This window comes from Camelus ferus, chromosome 15 (genome assembly GCF_009834535.1).
Source record: "Camelus ferus isolate YT-003-E chromosome 15, BCGSAC_Cfer_1.0, whole genome shotgun sequence".
Lineage (NCBI taxonomy): Eukaryota > Metazoa > Chordata > Mammalia > Artiodactyla > Camelidae > Camelus > Camelus ferus.
Window position 1 is genome coordinate 17,058,536 of NC_045710.1, and position 16,870 is coordinate 17,075,405.

The 16,870-nt window shown below is 40.0% G+C and overlaps 1 protein-coding gene across 2 annotated transcripts in view; it reads right to left on the reverse strand.

Annotated features, from left to right (window-relative positions):
- Positions 1 to 1,188: 1,188 nt before the first annotated feature.
- Positions 1,189 to 16,870, reverse strand: part of DNAJC27 (DnaJ heat shock protein family (Hsp40) member C27) — a 33,702-nt gene continuing 18,020 nt past the window's right edge. Inside the window, exons 4-7 of one of the 2 annotated variants that reach the window (XM_006190202.3) lie at positions 14,183 to 14,347; positions 13,441 to 13,563; positions 8,604 to 8,764; positions 1,189 to 5,049 (exon numbers count right to left, since the gene is read on the reverse strand). In XM_006190202.3, the coding sequence (XP_006190264.1) occupies positions 4,917 to 5,049; positions 8,604 to 8,764; positions 13,441 to 13,563; positions 14,183 to 14,347 (582 nt within the window). In that variant the 3' untranslated portion in view covers positions 1,189 to 4,916. The remainder of the gene's footprint in view (positions 5,050 to 8,603; positions 8,765 to 13,440; positions 13,564 to 14,182; positions 14,348 to 16,870) is intronic. The other variant, XM_006190203.3, reaches the window with a different exon arrangement.

Here is a 16,870-nt window from a genome sequence, read left to right on the forward strand (position 1 = left end):
AATGGAAAGTAAAAAGCTAGACAATATCGTGTATCTTAAATTGACCCTGAAACAAAATGAATAAAACCCAATTTTTCATTTCTGTTTACAACTGGTTATTATTGGTTTAAAACAAAGCCAGACTTTAGGTGAGAAACACCAAATATTTGGATATATTTTAATTTATAAAATGTCAGAATATACTTCAAGTACTGCACTAGTCTACAGACCCTAGCCTTCTCATCCCTGCTTACGATCCTCAGTGACTATTGTTTTCTAATATTCTTTTAGTTGTGAGTAACAGAAAGTAAACTCCCACTACCTTAAGTAGAAAACAGCGGGGTGGAGATTTACTGGAAGGATTCTGGTGTGGCTGATGGGCTGAAAAAACAACCTGTTCAGGCTGACCTGGGGGACTAGAAGGAGAGCTTTAGCCATCAGGACTCTGTCTCTTTCTAAACGTCTGTTTCATTCTCTCAAACTTCTTTCCATGGGATTGGAACTGAGGTTGCCAGCATCAGCAGGACACCTCCTACCTTCCTGTCCTGAGAGGAGTTTTGTTTTCCAGATCTAGTTAGAAGGACCCCAGGGAGGGATGCCAATTGGTTCAGCCTGGGTGACATTCCCATCTCATGGGCCAATCTCTGTGCCTGCAGTAGGAGTTGGCAGCTCCTCCTCAGAACATGTTAGCAGTAGGGCAAGGGTAGAGCAGTGCCCCTAGAAGAGTACGGGCATTCCCATGTGATGGCGAATGTCATTCATAATGAGAACTAAAGCTTGGGTTTGAAGCCTTCAGAGACAGACCGCCTTCTCTCTGTGGGTTGGCCCTACAGGCTTTCATTTTCAAATTCTGGGCTCACAATAATCTGCTACTTAAGGATTCTGGTTGTCCAGGAATCAGCTAATTATTAAGTCATTCAGCCAAGAACTGCATTATTAAAATGAGGTAACAATAGTTTCATTTGAATTAAAAAGTCAAACAGGATATTGGTATCTTTCTTTAAGAGATCAAAATACTTTCATCACAATTAGGGTTAGAATAGCCTCATGGACTAATGAATAAAATTTCCTCCATTTTACCTACTAGAAATGAAAGCAAGATGTTTTATCTAAGATCTTAGTTGGTAAGGAGCTGGATTGGCTTTTAGACTAGAATGTTCTACATGAAAGACTATATCTCAGCAAATAAATGCAGCCCACAGACCAGTGTTTTGTATTTGGCTTTACTTTATAAAAATACACAACTTAAATACATATGACACTCTCTATACAAGACATAAATAACTGTTAGATTTAACATTTTTCGTTATTTCAACAGAAAGCAAATATGTAAATTACCTCATAAGAGCAAAGGGTTTCTTTAGAGATTCTGCATTCCAGGTCTGAGGGAAGACAGCCCGCGGGCAATCGCTGCAGGAAGCTAACCCACACCAGCCGGCTTTCCAGCAAGTCATTTCACCAACACGGCCTTTATGGCTCGGCCTCAGAGGGCACTGCTGTCAGACACACTCTCTTATTCACACCGCAAGTTTACGCTTTCACTTTCTCTAGAAATGTTTAATGGAAAAACCAATCCACAAACAGCGTATCAACTGTCTCTTACAATTGTGCTAAATACCAATCATGAGAAATAGGAGCCTCTCCTCACTTTGCAAAACCTGCAATGAAAAGTGGTTAGCTGTATTTTGTGGCTAAATTCCTTTTCAAAAGTTGGACAAAAACATTGGCAGATTCCTAGTGAGCTAGATGGAGTGTGGTATGAGAAGGGAGTGACCTTCTGGCGCTCACTGAAATTGGGCTCTTAGGGTGGGCACTGTCCCTGTCAAAGGCAACGGGCACACGGCTCCACCCTTTCCAGCTGGAGACCGAAACACCTCCCTCCCCCTTAAGACTCTGTCACTGTTCAATGAGGAACAGCTACTTCATCACGGATTCAGAGCTTACAGGGGCTGCTCACTCGCTCCTGGCTTTCTTTCGGAAATTTAGCTGCCTTATCTATGGCTCACTTCTAACAGTGAATTAGGTACTAGTTTATCAATATAAAGAAATATTTACCAGTTGAGAATTCAATGCAAAAGAACATACTAGAGTGAGTGTCCTGAGGTAAATGTGAGCCTTAAAGAACAGTGTGCAATCTACAGAATTATAGCAATTTATCTTGTAGCAGCATAATTTGCCCAAGTCTGGACTTCGAAGTTAACAAAACCAAGCATGTACTTATATGAAGAAATAAAATGCCAATGCTGAAGTAAAAGAAATGTTGACAGTTGAGAATATAAATTCAAAAGGAGGCATGAAAAGAGAACAGAGGAACAAAAGGAGGGTGTCTTTTAAAGTTCTTAGGTAGGTTGGACGATTAATTTCAAAAGCCTCCAGGGATTTCTAACAAGTTTTAAAAGTGCTAATTCTTGGTGACTCAGATGCAGAAGAAACGGCTTTTCTTTAATAATAGCTATTCGAACTTTTTATTCTTTTTTGAAAAACAAAAGATTCTCTATATAGTCTCTACAAATTTTTTTTTTTTAGCCATTGAAATTATTCTGCTGGCTGTTACTCTCACTGATGTACTGTGAAATCCTAACTGGCTGAGGAATTTTAATAATGTTGAACTACAAAGTATATATTTGCACCAAGAATTTAAACTAATGCATAGAGGTCTATAAAATTTTGTATAAAGTTAGAACCAAAAAAAACTATTCATTGAAGATCATGCTTCATTATCTCTTGATATTCTACTCAAAGATGATGAAAATCAGAAAAATTCTAGGACCCTGAAGCTTAACTTTCTTCTTGTCTTTCCTTTACATAAATAAAGTAGTATCCTTCATATTAATAATCAAGATGTTGGGAACTGAGTCCCAAGACCTAAGAATCAAGATTAGGCTGAATTTCAACCAGTCACTCATAATATAAGGATATGAAAGGAAGCATTGAAGAACTCTCCCCTATAACTGCTTATCTGCACAATGGAGGTGAATGACGTGACGAATCTAGTACTTAATGCCAATAATGAAAACTGGCACGAGTTCTTATACAGGACCACATACTCAGTGAGCTGTCATATCAGTTTGTGCTGACATCACCATATACCTTCCTCATTCATATGACTCCTAAGTTCTGTTGCAAGAATAGATCTATGTTTAATTACTTTACATATGATAAAGGCCTTAAGTAAAGTTTAGGTCCCAAAGAACTTTGGTCTGGAGTTCTGTAGGTCCAGGAGTTAGTTAAAATGAAAAGGCCAGAGGAAAATCCCACAAGAAATCATATCTCGTATCTCAATTTATTAAAAAAAAAAATTTTCAATATCACCAATTTGAAAACTCATGCTAGAAAACAATGTTTTAGTTTCCTAACAGCAAGCTCAATGCAGCCCAAGTGCAGTCACACAAAAAGAAAGCTGCTTTGGAAAGAGAAAGATTCTGGAAGATTTCAGGGCCTTGAATTAAATAAAAGTGGTTTTTCTTCTCAGGTTGTAAGGGGAATGCTACTTCAGTATGGGACAGCTGTTTAAAATTCACAGATAGTAATGTTTTATATACTTTAAAGCGCCATCAGTGCAGGGTGGTCACAGCTAAAAATCCGAGCAGTGACATGAGAGTGACAGGGTCATGAGCCCCGCAGTGAGACTGGTTCTGTAAGCTCTGGAAGAAAGGCCGGTCCTAACACCTGATCTTCATCCATCCCTTGGATACTGAGGAAGACACTATGGCAAGAGAATGTATTTCTCTATGTAAAATCAATTTTCATGATCTGTAGCGTAAAAATATTACTAATCAGAAATTTGGAACCCAAGCAGAAGAAACAGATTCCTCCCACACAGCCTTACGGTCTCTCTGTCCATCATCCAAAGGATCCACACTTGTCTCTGGTCCACCAGGCCCAGGTCAAGGCTGCGTGGGGGGATGGAGGGGGCAGCAGCCAGAAGCCAGGGATTCAAGAAGAGAGAAATGATAGTAGGTGTGGTGATATTAAACAAGACAGGAAAAGAAGAGGGAAGAAAGAGGCAACTAACACTGGGGAGGAAGTGAAGAGGAGGCCCAGCTTGTTGAGAAGCACCCCTGCCTTTCCCACCTGTTTTGGCAGATGATGCAGAAACAAGAAGTGGCATAAGCCCCCTATGGGGGCTCTCCTAGGACATCAGACATGCCCGAGACAGGCCGGCCGTGCCCTCTGGGGGGTGTGAACAACCTAGTGTGACCTGCAGGCACTTCTGTCTGGGACTCTGATTCCTGACTTCTAGGTGACCATGCTCCCTACAGCTACCAGCACCCATTTCCACGGCCAAGAAAAGGCCTCGACCCAGGGTGTACTCAGAACCTGTGGCAGCCGCCGCCTTTGCTCTCTCAGGACTGGCTTGTCCCTCCCCCTGGTGGTTGGAGGAGGGGAACAGAGCAAATAAAAGAGCCGCTCAGCTCAGAACTGTTATCACCTCTTTTCACTTTCAGGGGACTGCCAAGAGTTCATCAATTACAGACTGATGCTTAAAATACCACCTAAGGAACTCACTGTAAAAGGAGGAACCTGCTTGTGAGGTCACGCCACACCTTCAGGGATTCTGATATTGTCTCTTCCATTTTTGTTTTCTTCTCTGATGATGAATTAAAAAAAAAAAAGAAAGAAAGAAAAGTAAAGAAAAAGTAAGAGTCCTCCTTCCAGAAACCTCACGGACGTTCCTGAGCGAAATGCCTAAGGGATGCTACGCTGACGGAGCTTACAAACGCATGGGAAAAAAATCCCAGGTCGTCCTCTTCACTTCGTCTCTCTGCAAAATGTCTATGACATGGTAACAGGCACCTGGATTACTGACTTACAAATGACAGCACATGAGTTAAAAGAGCAGTCACATGTTGTCAGGGAAAACCCATGTTGGCTACTTTACCTCTAGGGAAAGTCTGTTTGGACTCGAGGCCCACACTTGTCTTTTTTTCTACTTTCTACTTGATGTTTTTCAGGAGGGCTGTTCGGGCATTCACAACGGCTTTGAAGGCATCTTCACTCCCGGGCGCCACACACTTGTCAGGGTGAAGCAGCACAGCAAGCTTCCGATATGCCTTATTGACTTCGTCCCTACGGAAACAAGCAAAGCTCTGTGTCAGTAACGGGGTCCACCCCCACCCTCCATCCACTGCATTTTAGATGTCTGGATGACATCTCTTGCAGTAAGTGTATCCCCAATAATTGTCACCCTTTCTCAAAGGTGGGACTAAAGGACCAGGAAGCAAACAATGAACAACTAATATGTAACATACAAGTAGAAAAATATATAATGCAAAGTGAGTATACAAACATGAAGAAAGCACTTGGTAAAAACGTGATCAGATGAAAACAGACAGTACTTGGCATCTAACAGGCACTCAGAGAAGCTCTGCTGACTGAAGCAATGGGGACGGGGGCCATCAGGGCAGGCCCCCTGGAGGAGGAGGCTTCTGGAAGAAGGTGGGGTTCGGGGATTGACATGACGGTGGGGAAATACACAGCAGCAGGGAGAGAACTGGTAGAGGCTGGGAGGGAACACAGACAGGGCATGTAGCTCCACAAGGAAAGGCACTGGGAAATAACAAGAAACAAAGCTGGGAGCAGGGCTCAGTGAGTGAGGGCCTTGAAGGCAAAACAACAAAAAAAGTTAGATTTGATAAACAATAACAATAGTGGGTGTTTCATGACAAAATGGTACTAGGAAAGCTGTTTTTTGAAGTTAGGAGACAGGTAGGAGGTTGTTACACTAACCCAAGCATGAGTACAAGAGTTCAGACTAAGGTATTTGTGGAAGCAAGCAAGGGAAGACAAGGAGATATCAAGAAAGAACTGGCAGAAGCAGATGATGAGCTGGATACACAGGTGGAGAAGATACAAGAAAAGGGGCTAAAATGAGTCCCAGGGTCCCAGCGAATCTGAGGCCCCAGGGAAGATGGTGACACCACTGACCAAGAAAGGGACACAGGAAAGGAGCACCTCAGAGTTCCAGTGAGCTCCCTGAGACCAGAGACGAAACAAGAGAGAAACTGACATTCTTTAAAGAGGAAAGGAGCGGTACAAGAGTGTTTCTCCAGAGACCAGCAAGCTCCAGGAAAGATCTTTAGGCTCCTGAGCTCCTCAAAGAGCAGGGACCATTGTTGGGGGGGTGGAGACCACCCGTCCCTGTAACCCTCCCAGCAATTCATATCCTCAGGTATCCAGCCTCCGAGAGGCTTCTAAGTACCCAGCCAGCCCGAGTCAGAGTCGGGCTCTGTCTCTACCAGATGGTTCTATTTCCCACCTTCCTTTTGTAATTCAAAGTTCCAGTTAATCTTGTAAGCTTGGATTTGGTGCTTCCCAAATGTCCAACCTTTTCTTCTTTATTTTTTATTAGAAGGATTTCCAGTTTGGCTTTCCAAATTAGGGAGATAGTCTTTGACATCTTGGATGTGAAAGAAAGTCTTACGTGTCAACTTGGGGAGTCACAGGGGAATGTTCACACCTGTCCATGTCTTGGGCATACCTTCATTCTAAGGCTTTTTCTAGCTTTCTGGTTTTAGAGCAGAATTTCTGAATTTTCTTGGGTTAACCTTGCATGTAGCTTTCCCACACAGATAACTGTGATATTAGCTAACAAGAATCACATTCTGTCGACAGCCTCCCTCTTCCCCGTGAGTCTTGGGTGAGGCCCCTCCGGCCACTCTGCTTCCTGAGGGCAGATGTCCACACGGCGTTAGTGGTGACCTGGTCCTCTGCGCTGAGTCCCTTTCGGGAACTCTAGCTATCAGAAGACACTTCCAAGGAAATTTCTGGAGAAATAAGACTGAGTCAGGTGTGTAAAAAATATCTGAGTTCTACTGAAGACGAAGAGTTTCTTAAAGTTCAAGAAGAGCAAACACTGAACTGAACAAACATTGAAACTCTTAGTGGGGAGGGCATATAGTTCACTGGTAAGAGTATGTGCTTAGCATGCATGAGGTCCTTGGTTCAATCCCCAGTACCTCCATTAAAAATAAACAAATAAATAAACCTAATTACCTCTCCCCTCCCAAGAAAAGAAAGAAACAAACAAAAAAACTTTCTATAAATTAAAAAAAAATTTTTTTTTAGGTTTTGCCCAAATGTGCTTAATGTCATACAAAATTAGCTTGATAGACCCAGAGGAATAAAGGTAAGAAAAGTACATGTTTATATTGGTTAAGGGTATGAAAATTATGGGTGTCCTGCAAATTTTGGTAGATTTCAATTAACCACAGTGAACAAATATGGAACCAAAGCTTTCTTTTTCCCTAATAAACATTGTTCTAAGTTAATAAGTAACAGTTCACTAGTTTTAGAGCCAATATCTCTTGGAGATTAAGTGGAAGTATTTAGAATGAGACTATGGAAGTCTAAAAGGACATTTAAAAGACATCAGTTAACTTTGTGCTATATACGTAAGGTCATCTGCATTCCTTCAGATGTTTGAAGCATCCTCAGTAATGCCTGGCAAGTCGAGGCTGACCAACAACTGTCTTCCTCTTCCCCCCACCTCTTTCCTTCTGAACTTGAACATATGCTATGAAACCAAAATGGAGAAGAGATATGTAATGCTGCTGATGTTGACAAGGCAATTTCAAGATGTACTGTTTTCTTCCATGGGAATCAAGGTGAAAAAGTAGAAAGTGACAAGCATGGAGAGAAAAGCAGTGGTATAAAACAAAAAGATCTGAGAACTTTAATAACATGCACAGTAACAGCAGTATTAGAGCATTAAAAGTTACATAATGATCAAAAGTTATGAGAGTAGACTCCAAGAGTTCTAATCACAAGGAAAAATACATGTTTTTGTTTTCTTTTCTTTTGTATCTATATGAGATGATGGATGTTAACTAAACTTACTGTGGTAATTGTTTCACAATATATGTTAAGTCAAATTCATTATGCTGTACACCTTAAATTTACACAGTCCTGGTATGTATGTCAATTATATTTCAATAAAACTGAAAAAAAGTTATATAACCATACCGAATGATTTATTCTTGCACAAGCAACAAAGAATAGTGATTGTATTTCTTTTTCTCCTAAATAATTCTTTTGGCTAAAATGAAATAATTTAACATACATACACACAGACAAGGGACTAGCAGGATTTTTGACAGAGACAGAGGCGCAGACACACAGTTTTCAGGGTCAAGAATTAATTCTACAACTAACTCCTGGGGTCCCTGAATGTGTGTTTATTCTCACTGAGTTCCAACTTTCCCCTCTATGAAATGAAACTTTTGGACCAGTAGATTGCTAATATTCTTTCATTCTCTGAAAGTCTATGATTTAAGAATTCTATTTGTAAGTGTTTTCTTAAGGTTACATTACCTTCAAGGCTCTTATTCAACAAAAGCAGAGCACACCATTTCAGAAAGTATGTGTGTACATACACACATACACACACACACACACACACACACATATACTCACTACATAGTTCCCATATCAGGCAACTGTGCCCTTTATTTTCTTTCTTTGGTATTCACTTAATTCAGTGACAGAGCATTAGAAAGTCATGTAATACATTTCCACACATCTTCATATGCCTAGCCAATTACAAGATGATATCGCACTGTAATTCTGACGGCTGAGTCTCTCTATGACAGAAGTCAGGACTGATATCTGAGAACACTGCTTACCTTGAGGCCCCAGGTTTGACTCCCAACATGTCCCAACTATCTTTACTATTTCGAATTCTGCGAATGGTGTCTGCTTGTTCTTTGGTGAAACTAGCACTGCTATTTGTGATGGGACGTTTCCCGCCATTTTCACATAAATCAACTATGGATACATAAAAGGTCTGCAAAAAGAAAACACACTCCAGAAGAGAACTAATTTTGTGAAGAGAGAAATTTCTTTTAAGCATCAACTTAAAGAGTTTTAATACGTTCCAGTAACTCAGTATTCACAATAAAGCAAGTACGTACTTTGGAAGATTTTTTCCTTTATACTATATATATGCATATATGTTTAAGCACACAAAAAGTATAAGGAATAAAATTCAAATGGCTCATAATCTTATCTCAGATAATCACACTTGAAATTAACAATTAGTACACGAATATTGTTAGAAAAATTCAAATAGTAAGGAAAAGTGTAAAATGAAAACCGTCTCCCTACCCTCAAGCTCCTCTCCTTGAGGTAACCACTGTTACTATTTTTTGAGTATCCTTCCAGAACCATTCCATCAGCACACCAGTATTTACACACATCCAAACACTAAACATTTACATAAAAGAGGGCTGTTTATTGAGACAACACTGTGAACTGACTATACTTCAATAAAAAAATATATATACACAGACGAAAAGAGGGCTGCTTAGCACCTTGCATTTTTTTCACTTAATAATAAATCCTGAAATCTTTCTCTCGCAGCATACAGACACTTTCTTCCTCCTTTTCGACGACTGTTCAGTATTCTACTGTGTGACTGTACCATAATTTATGTAACCAACTCCCTATTCTTGGACTGGTCAATTGTTTCTAGTGTTTTGCTACAAATAGTGCTTTAGTGAATATTTGTCTGTGTGTGTGTGTGTGTGTGTTTGTGTATCTCTACATGCTTGTGGGGATACTGCTTTAGGATAAATCCCTAAAACAAGGATTACTGAATGAAAGTGTACATGCATTTTACTTTTTGATTTTGACAACTTTCATACAAAAAGGCTGCACCAGTTTATACTTCCATAGTGCCTACTCCCCACACCCTGGTCCACACTGGGCATTACCATACATCTTCACTTTTGCCAGCCTGATGTGTATTTCATAGTTTTTATCTGCATATCTTTAATTAAGCAAAATTGAGTATCTTTTCATACGTTCATCCATCTTTTCATTTTCTGTAAACTGTTCATATTCTTTTCCTATTTTTTAAACATTTTTTAATTGAGTTATAGTCATTTTACAATGTTGTGTCAAATTCCAATGTAGAGCACAACTTTTCAGTTATACATAAACATACATACATTCATTGTCACATTTTTTTCGCTGTGAGCTTCTTTTCCTATTTTTATGTTTCTCAAAGTGAAAACTATTTTTTCATCCGACTCATAATTCACGCTCTGTGCATTGTTACTGCTGCTGAATAACTTCACTCGAAATACTAATTTAATACACTATGGCTGCTTTTAAACTGACTAACCTCCTCTTCCCACTTCTTTTTAAATTTCTTCCTCTTTTTTTCCAGATAGTTCCTATTATCATTAAATTTTTAATCTTTCTCTTTGACTCCTCTTTCTTATCTCCAGTAACAGTTAATCGACTTGGCAACCTAAACAAGAAGCCTGGACCCATGAGAAGGAGTGTCACACCAGATACCAAGACAAGTATTAACTTAGTTTAAGTCTATCTTAATACTACTCTGTTCTAACAGCGTAAGATAAAACCAAGTTCCTTCCTGACGTAAAGTGTCTATTAAGTATACAGGAAACAAAGTATTTATTAAATTTAACCAGCAGGAAAGCATTACTTCTAAGTAAAGCAATCTAAAAGGGATCACAGTGCACAAATGTTTGCTTTTACTACGTATCAGTAAGATTTTCTTCCAGTTTATAAGTCAGACTAAAATATAAAGTCGCAGATTTCTGAGGGCACAAGCATTTATTCATAACACATAATGTTACAGAAGGCCAGCTGTGGTGTGATATAGAGAATACTAGAATTAAAGTCAAAAGTCTGTTTAAATTCCTTGTCTAAGTTCCAGCCATGTTGGAGTAATGGGTACTGGACTGGACCTCCTGCCATAAACTACCATAAAAGTGGACCAACAGATGAGGCAACCATTTTCAGGAGGTGGCCAAATAGCATGTGCAAGACTATTCCTGGGTTTCTACCTGGAGTTCACTTCCTGACCATGTCAGAGAGCTGGAGTCTGAGCAGACACAAAATCCCACCGAGCTAAGAAGGCAGAGACCAGAGCTTGAGGATGCTGAAGTGGCTTGAATCTGCAGAGCAGGGCACTGGATAGGAGGGAGGTGTGCAGAGTTGGGCCCCAGAAGTCCATGTGGGGTCCCTAACAGTTTGTAGCTGAGAGCTAGGCTATATATACATACGGTGAGATCACCTGAGGCTTACCAGGTAACAGCTACTAAGGGGCTGAGAAGAGAACTAACTACTGGTGCTAGGGAAAGAGCTGTCCTGAGGACGCTAGAGTTTGGCCTTGCCAGAGTAGAGAGATTGCCTTAACACCTTATTAATACCTCTAGCATTTAGCTGAGACACCACAGAAAAGCTATGTCTTAGGAGTTAGACTCATCCTAACAAAACCTAAAACCAAGAACTGACAAGATCTGCAAGACGAACAGAATTTGGAGGCTAGGTCCTGACAAATTAGAAGTGCTTGGGAAATGCTTTGGTCTTCCTTCAGGTCCTTGCTAATAAAGCAAAAAGCCAAGACCACACAAGTTCAGTGTAATCTGCCAATAACTGAACTGCTTGCTGAAATAAGAATCAACATTCTTCTGCAGAAAATAAACAAATCTAGAGTCTCTACAATGTATTATCTACAATATTTGGTGTCAAATAAAAAATTACTACTCATACAAAGAAACAAGAAAATGTCAGGGAAAAAAGTGGTCGATAGAAACTGAACCCAAGATCATTCAGATACTGGACAAAGACTTTCAAGCAGCTATTATAACTATTTCAAAGAGATAAAGAAAAAATACGTTCAAAATGAGTAAACAGATAATCTCAGCAGAAAACTGGGAACTACACAAAAGCATCAAATGCAAATTCTAGACCTGAAAAGTAATGAATTGAAAACTTCACTTGGTAGATTTAACAGCAGACTGAAGTCAGATCATTAAAGACAATGCAATCTGAAAAACAGAGAAAAAAATGGAAGAAAAATAGACAGCCTCAAGGACTGTGGGACAAAATCAAATGGTCTAATATATATGTAATTGGAGTCCCAGAAGGAAAAGAGAGTGAGAATAGGGCCAAGAAAAGTATTGTAAGAAATACATATTTTTAAAAACTTCCCAAATTTAATGTAAAACATTTGCCTACCAATCCAGAAATCAACAAACCCCAAGAATGATAAATATAAAAGAAACACACCTAGGCACACAGCACAACTGCTGAAACCAAAGATAAGGAGAAACTCCGTGGAGGAAAAGAATGGACACGTTATACATAAAGGAATGAGTAAGAACAGGTGCTAACATCTCATGAGACACAACAGAGACCAGGAGAGAATGGGCTGTATCTTTAAAGTGCTGAAAGAAGTTTAATCTCTAACAGTTACTTATACCTCTTGGACAAATCGCTACTACTCTTAGGTGTCCTTGTATCTGAAATGAGAATGATACCTGCCACACATTGTTAAGTATCAAATGAGATGAAACAGGTAAACTTCTCCAGAATTGTGAAGTACTGTTCAAATGGTTGAGTATCATTATTATACATATATAGGTACAAACTCACATAGGTCTATGTACTCAAAAGGATAGAAAAGTGGCAAAACAACATCAACCTTATTTGGTCTTGAAATAAAAACTACTGATGCCCAATTCAGCCTGTCAGCCAAGGATGAAACCTGTCTTCTAGTAGGAGGGGTGAGATCTTGAGAGAAGAAAATTCAGCATAAAAGATTAAGTAAAATCCCACTTGATAATTAAGAACAACTCTTTTTAGTATAGCTACATTATTTGAAATGCTAAAAATTCCCAAAATATCAGATATATTCGTAAGAAAAAAATGCATTATTCATGCTACCACTTAACTTCCAAATGTATCTATAATTAAGAGTTGACTATAATTTGCTGTTTAAGTAGCCTCATCCCCTTAAAATTATTCAAGATTAGTAAGTCCTAAAAAGTGGCCATCTATTCAGGTTGCAATGTGAGTCCATCCTTCTATTAATTACTTACTTGACTAGTGAGATCTAACTTTTAGCATGACTGGCTGGCTGCAATGATAGCCTCCTGGTCTCTAACTGCACCCCCATGGGCTATGACATAGGATTATATTAGCTATGGCAAAGCAATTTTGCCAAAGCAAGGCTTCCATTTGACAATGTATAAAAATGTAACCAAAGGTAGTTTTAAGGAAAATATTTGTCCAATTTAAGTAGGTATATAACATGTTTTGTTAAACTTGATGATCATCAGAATCACCTATAGAGATTTTTCAAGAATATTCCCAGGTAATTCTTTTTTTTTTATGGCAGTACTGGGGATTGAACCCAGGGGACTTGTGCATGCTAAGCATGTGCTCTATACCCACCCCCAACCCTCCCCAGGTAATTCTGATGAGCAGCCAGGTCTGGTCTAAATTAGCAGACAAATAAAACCACATACATACACACTCATTCTCTCTCTCTTTCTCCCATTCTCTCTTTCTTACCAGCTTCTGAGAAGAAGAAAGAGCTCATTCTAATGAGAAATTCCTATTTTTTGCTTCTCATAATTTAAACTAAAATTTGGTATGGTCAGCCTTGATAACGAACTCTAAGACAATAAAAAGCCAGGTTACCTGGAACATCTCATTGATTCCTTCTCCAGTTTGAGCAGAAGTTTCAAAGTACAGGAATCCTCTGCTTTCAGCCCAAAGACGCCCTTCACTTTCATCCACACAGCGGTGCTTGGTACAGTCAATCTGAAATAGAAAGCTGGGGTTGAGGGGAGGGAGGATTCCAACTTGTCCCACTAGAATAGGCCCGGTGAGGTCTCTGTCAATCCTCTGCTGAGGCAAAAACTATCCTTAAGCGAACCCCAGCACTAGTATATAAAATGGCCAGGACCAAGAAAGATTTAAAAATTGCTAATATTGAATGTGGACTGATTTTCTGTGGCAAAACAACAAGGGCCTGCTAGCAGCATTTTCCCTCGAGAAAACTGCTGCCACTCAGCTCTGTGAAAGTTGGCTTCACGACGTTTGCCACGCTCGAGGGCCATGGTCTGCTTTACATACTTTCCCATGATCCACACTTCACCTAACTGCTTCCTCTCCTCCAACCAGGTCAGAGTATGATTATTAGAATCACCCTCCTGCTCAGTCACCAATATGCATCCCCAAGTACGGCACCCCCCAAAAAAGGATAAAAATACCGACACACCAGGTTTTGTTTTTCATCTGTTTTTGTTTTAGGGACTATGTTTTGAAAAGCTGTTGATTCCTATATACTACAGATTACAGAATTTTTTTCTTTTTATTTGTTCCCCAAAACTCAGAGCTACACTCTTCCCACAAGGAACCTAGAAAGTTGAGCAATTACCTTGTTGGCACACACCGCAAACACAATATTTTCCATGTTTCCATGAGGTCCAAGATCTTGCTTCATTTCTGCCAGCCATGCATCAAGGGCTTCAAAGGAATCTTTCTGCCCAACATCATAGACCAGTATCACACCCTGTGTGTCCTTGTAAAACTCATTACGAACCTTTACATAAAAGAACAGATGCACAAAATGTAAGTTCTGTGATTTTATAAAAGTATATATCGCAGCCATTAACTTAGCAAAGTGTGCTCTTTTGTGTATTTGTAGTGTTTACTATTATATCTCTATATGAACTACTGGTCTTTAGAGGGCTTTTTTAAAAAATAAAATCAAAGTAACATGATAAAAAAAACTATTAGTATAGAAGGACTTGTAATGCAAGTTACAGCCTCCTGCCCCACTCCTCCTCACCTCCAGTTCTACTCACTAGAAGCAATCAGTCTTTAATTGTTTTAGTTGGTCTTAAAAGAACACAAATTATCTAAAGTTCTTCTTAGGAAGAACTAGGAAGGTGAATGCACAACTAAAAAGAACTTAAGGCAAAAATGACACAAGTATCAGCAAGAAGTACAGCCATCTATAGATCACATCCCAAAGCTGGCTTCCCCCAGGACGCTAGGTAGAACTTCCCTATGACTCTTGGGTCTCCACACCAGCTTGAGAACTCCAAGCTCTGAGGGTCTGTGTGATGTAGTGGAAAAGAGAATAGGCTCTGGAGTCACATCTGGGTTCACACTTACTTACTAGTTGTGTGATCTTGGGCAAGTCACTTAACCTCTCTGCATCTCAGTTTCCTCATCTGTAAAATGGGGATAATACTACTTACTTCACAGGGTTATTATGAGGATCAAATGAGATAATGAAGGCAGAACACCAAAATGGTGCCTGGAAAACAATGTGTATTAGCACCTTCTCCCTTCTTTCCTTGCATTCATTCTCTGATTGGCCTCCTTTGGCAACTCACCTCTGGGGTGTATCTTCAATTCTGGGAAGAGGTGGCATGAAGTAGAGGGCACATGAAAGTGGCAGAGGCACCAAAGTGACAGGTTTGGTGGATGAGGAACAATGTTGAGAGATTAGGGGTTTCAGGCCAAAATTCCAGTAAGAATCTTGACATGGACCCTGTATTATACATTCCTTTTAGAAAATTCCAGTAAGTATTCAGACTCACACTAGATATGTAGGAAGAATGAAGACTTCTCTCACACGTCTGGCAGGAAGTATCTACACGTTTCTGAACATAGATAGATACCTGGACCAAAAATGTAAGTGCCTCTTAATTTACTGAAACATAAGAAGCTATCCCCTAAAATCAAACCAACAAAATCAGAACAAATTTAACGTGACGCAGACCAGGAAGGCATCTTCTCCCCTCAGCACTCACGGCCCTTAGCCCCTCTGCAGTGGTAAAAATCCCAACTCTTGCTGTCTTGGCTCTCACACACCACGTTCTCCACATTCTTAAATGATTTCTCTGACGCCTCTTCCCTCCACTGCTCCCACTCCAGTCTGCCACCACAATCCCCCAAATCCTGTCCTGGGCCCCTGTCCCTTCTTTTTTCTTCCTTCCTCCAAGCTCAGCAGAACCAACCACTCACACAGTTTCAACTATGCTCCAATGTGAGTCCTCTCACCTGCACTTCCAGACGCGCATTTCCGGTTAACTCTGGATTCTCCCAGCTGAATGTTCTGTTGGAATCTCAAATTCAATATGCACAACAGTTTATTTATAAATGCCCCTCAATTTATTCCTCCCTAAACTTTTCCTTCTCTTGAACTTCTAGTGATGAAAGTCGCACGCCCTTCTCTGAGTCATTCAGGCTGAAAGCCTGGCATTAGCCTTTGCTGCTCTCTTGTCCCAGAGAAGCCACCTCTGCCATGTTTCTTGCACTGTCACTTCCTTTCCATTTTCATTGCCAACATTATCTTATCTCTTGACTGCATGACTGTAAGAGTCTTCTAAGCAATCTCCTTAGCAACATTATACACTGTGCACATGTACCTTTTTAAAGCCCTGGCTCAAAAATTCTTTAGTGCTTCCCTACTACCCACTCTCCAAAGTTCAAATTCTTTTTTTAACTGATAGTGACAGTTTCAGATCAGTCCTCCACCAATTTCCCAGTCTTAACCCCCTCCTGTCCCCTGTACTTCAAGCTGGATAAGCTCTCATTCCCTAAGCCTGCTCTATGACTTCTTTACTCCATCTGGAAACACATCTCTTTATCTTTAATTTTCCAAGGTCTAGCTGTAACACCGTATCTTTTATATAGCTTTTTTGCCCTCTTCCTCATGTCTAATCCCCTACACCTGCAGAACAGAATGCAGTCTCCCTAGCCCCTGGACTATCACAGCTTTTGTACTTCTAACAGTGCTCACATCACCTCCTGTCTAGTTTCATAGTTAGTAGCACATCCCACTGTCTTCCCCACTAGACTGTGAGCAGCATGAAGGCACACATCATCTTTGTGTCCACTGCCGGGCTGAGCAGATATAAGAATCTGAGACATATTTGTTTAATTAAATGGCTAAATATTCTATAGCAGAGAACAGAAGTAAAGCCAAAGGGGAAAAGAAAGAATTTCAAAATGCAGATCATGCTGTCCAGAGGGAGTTTTGTGTGTAAAAAGAGAAATAAGCTCAATGGATTCTGTTTCAAGCGCCTCAAGTTCAAGTTTGGGTTCCTCA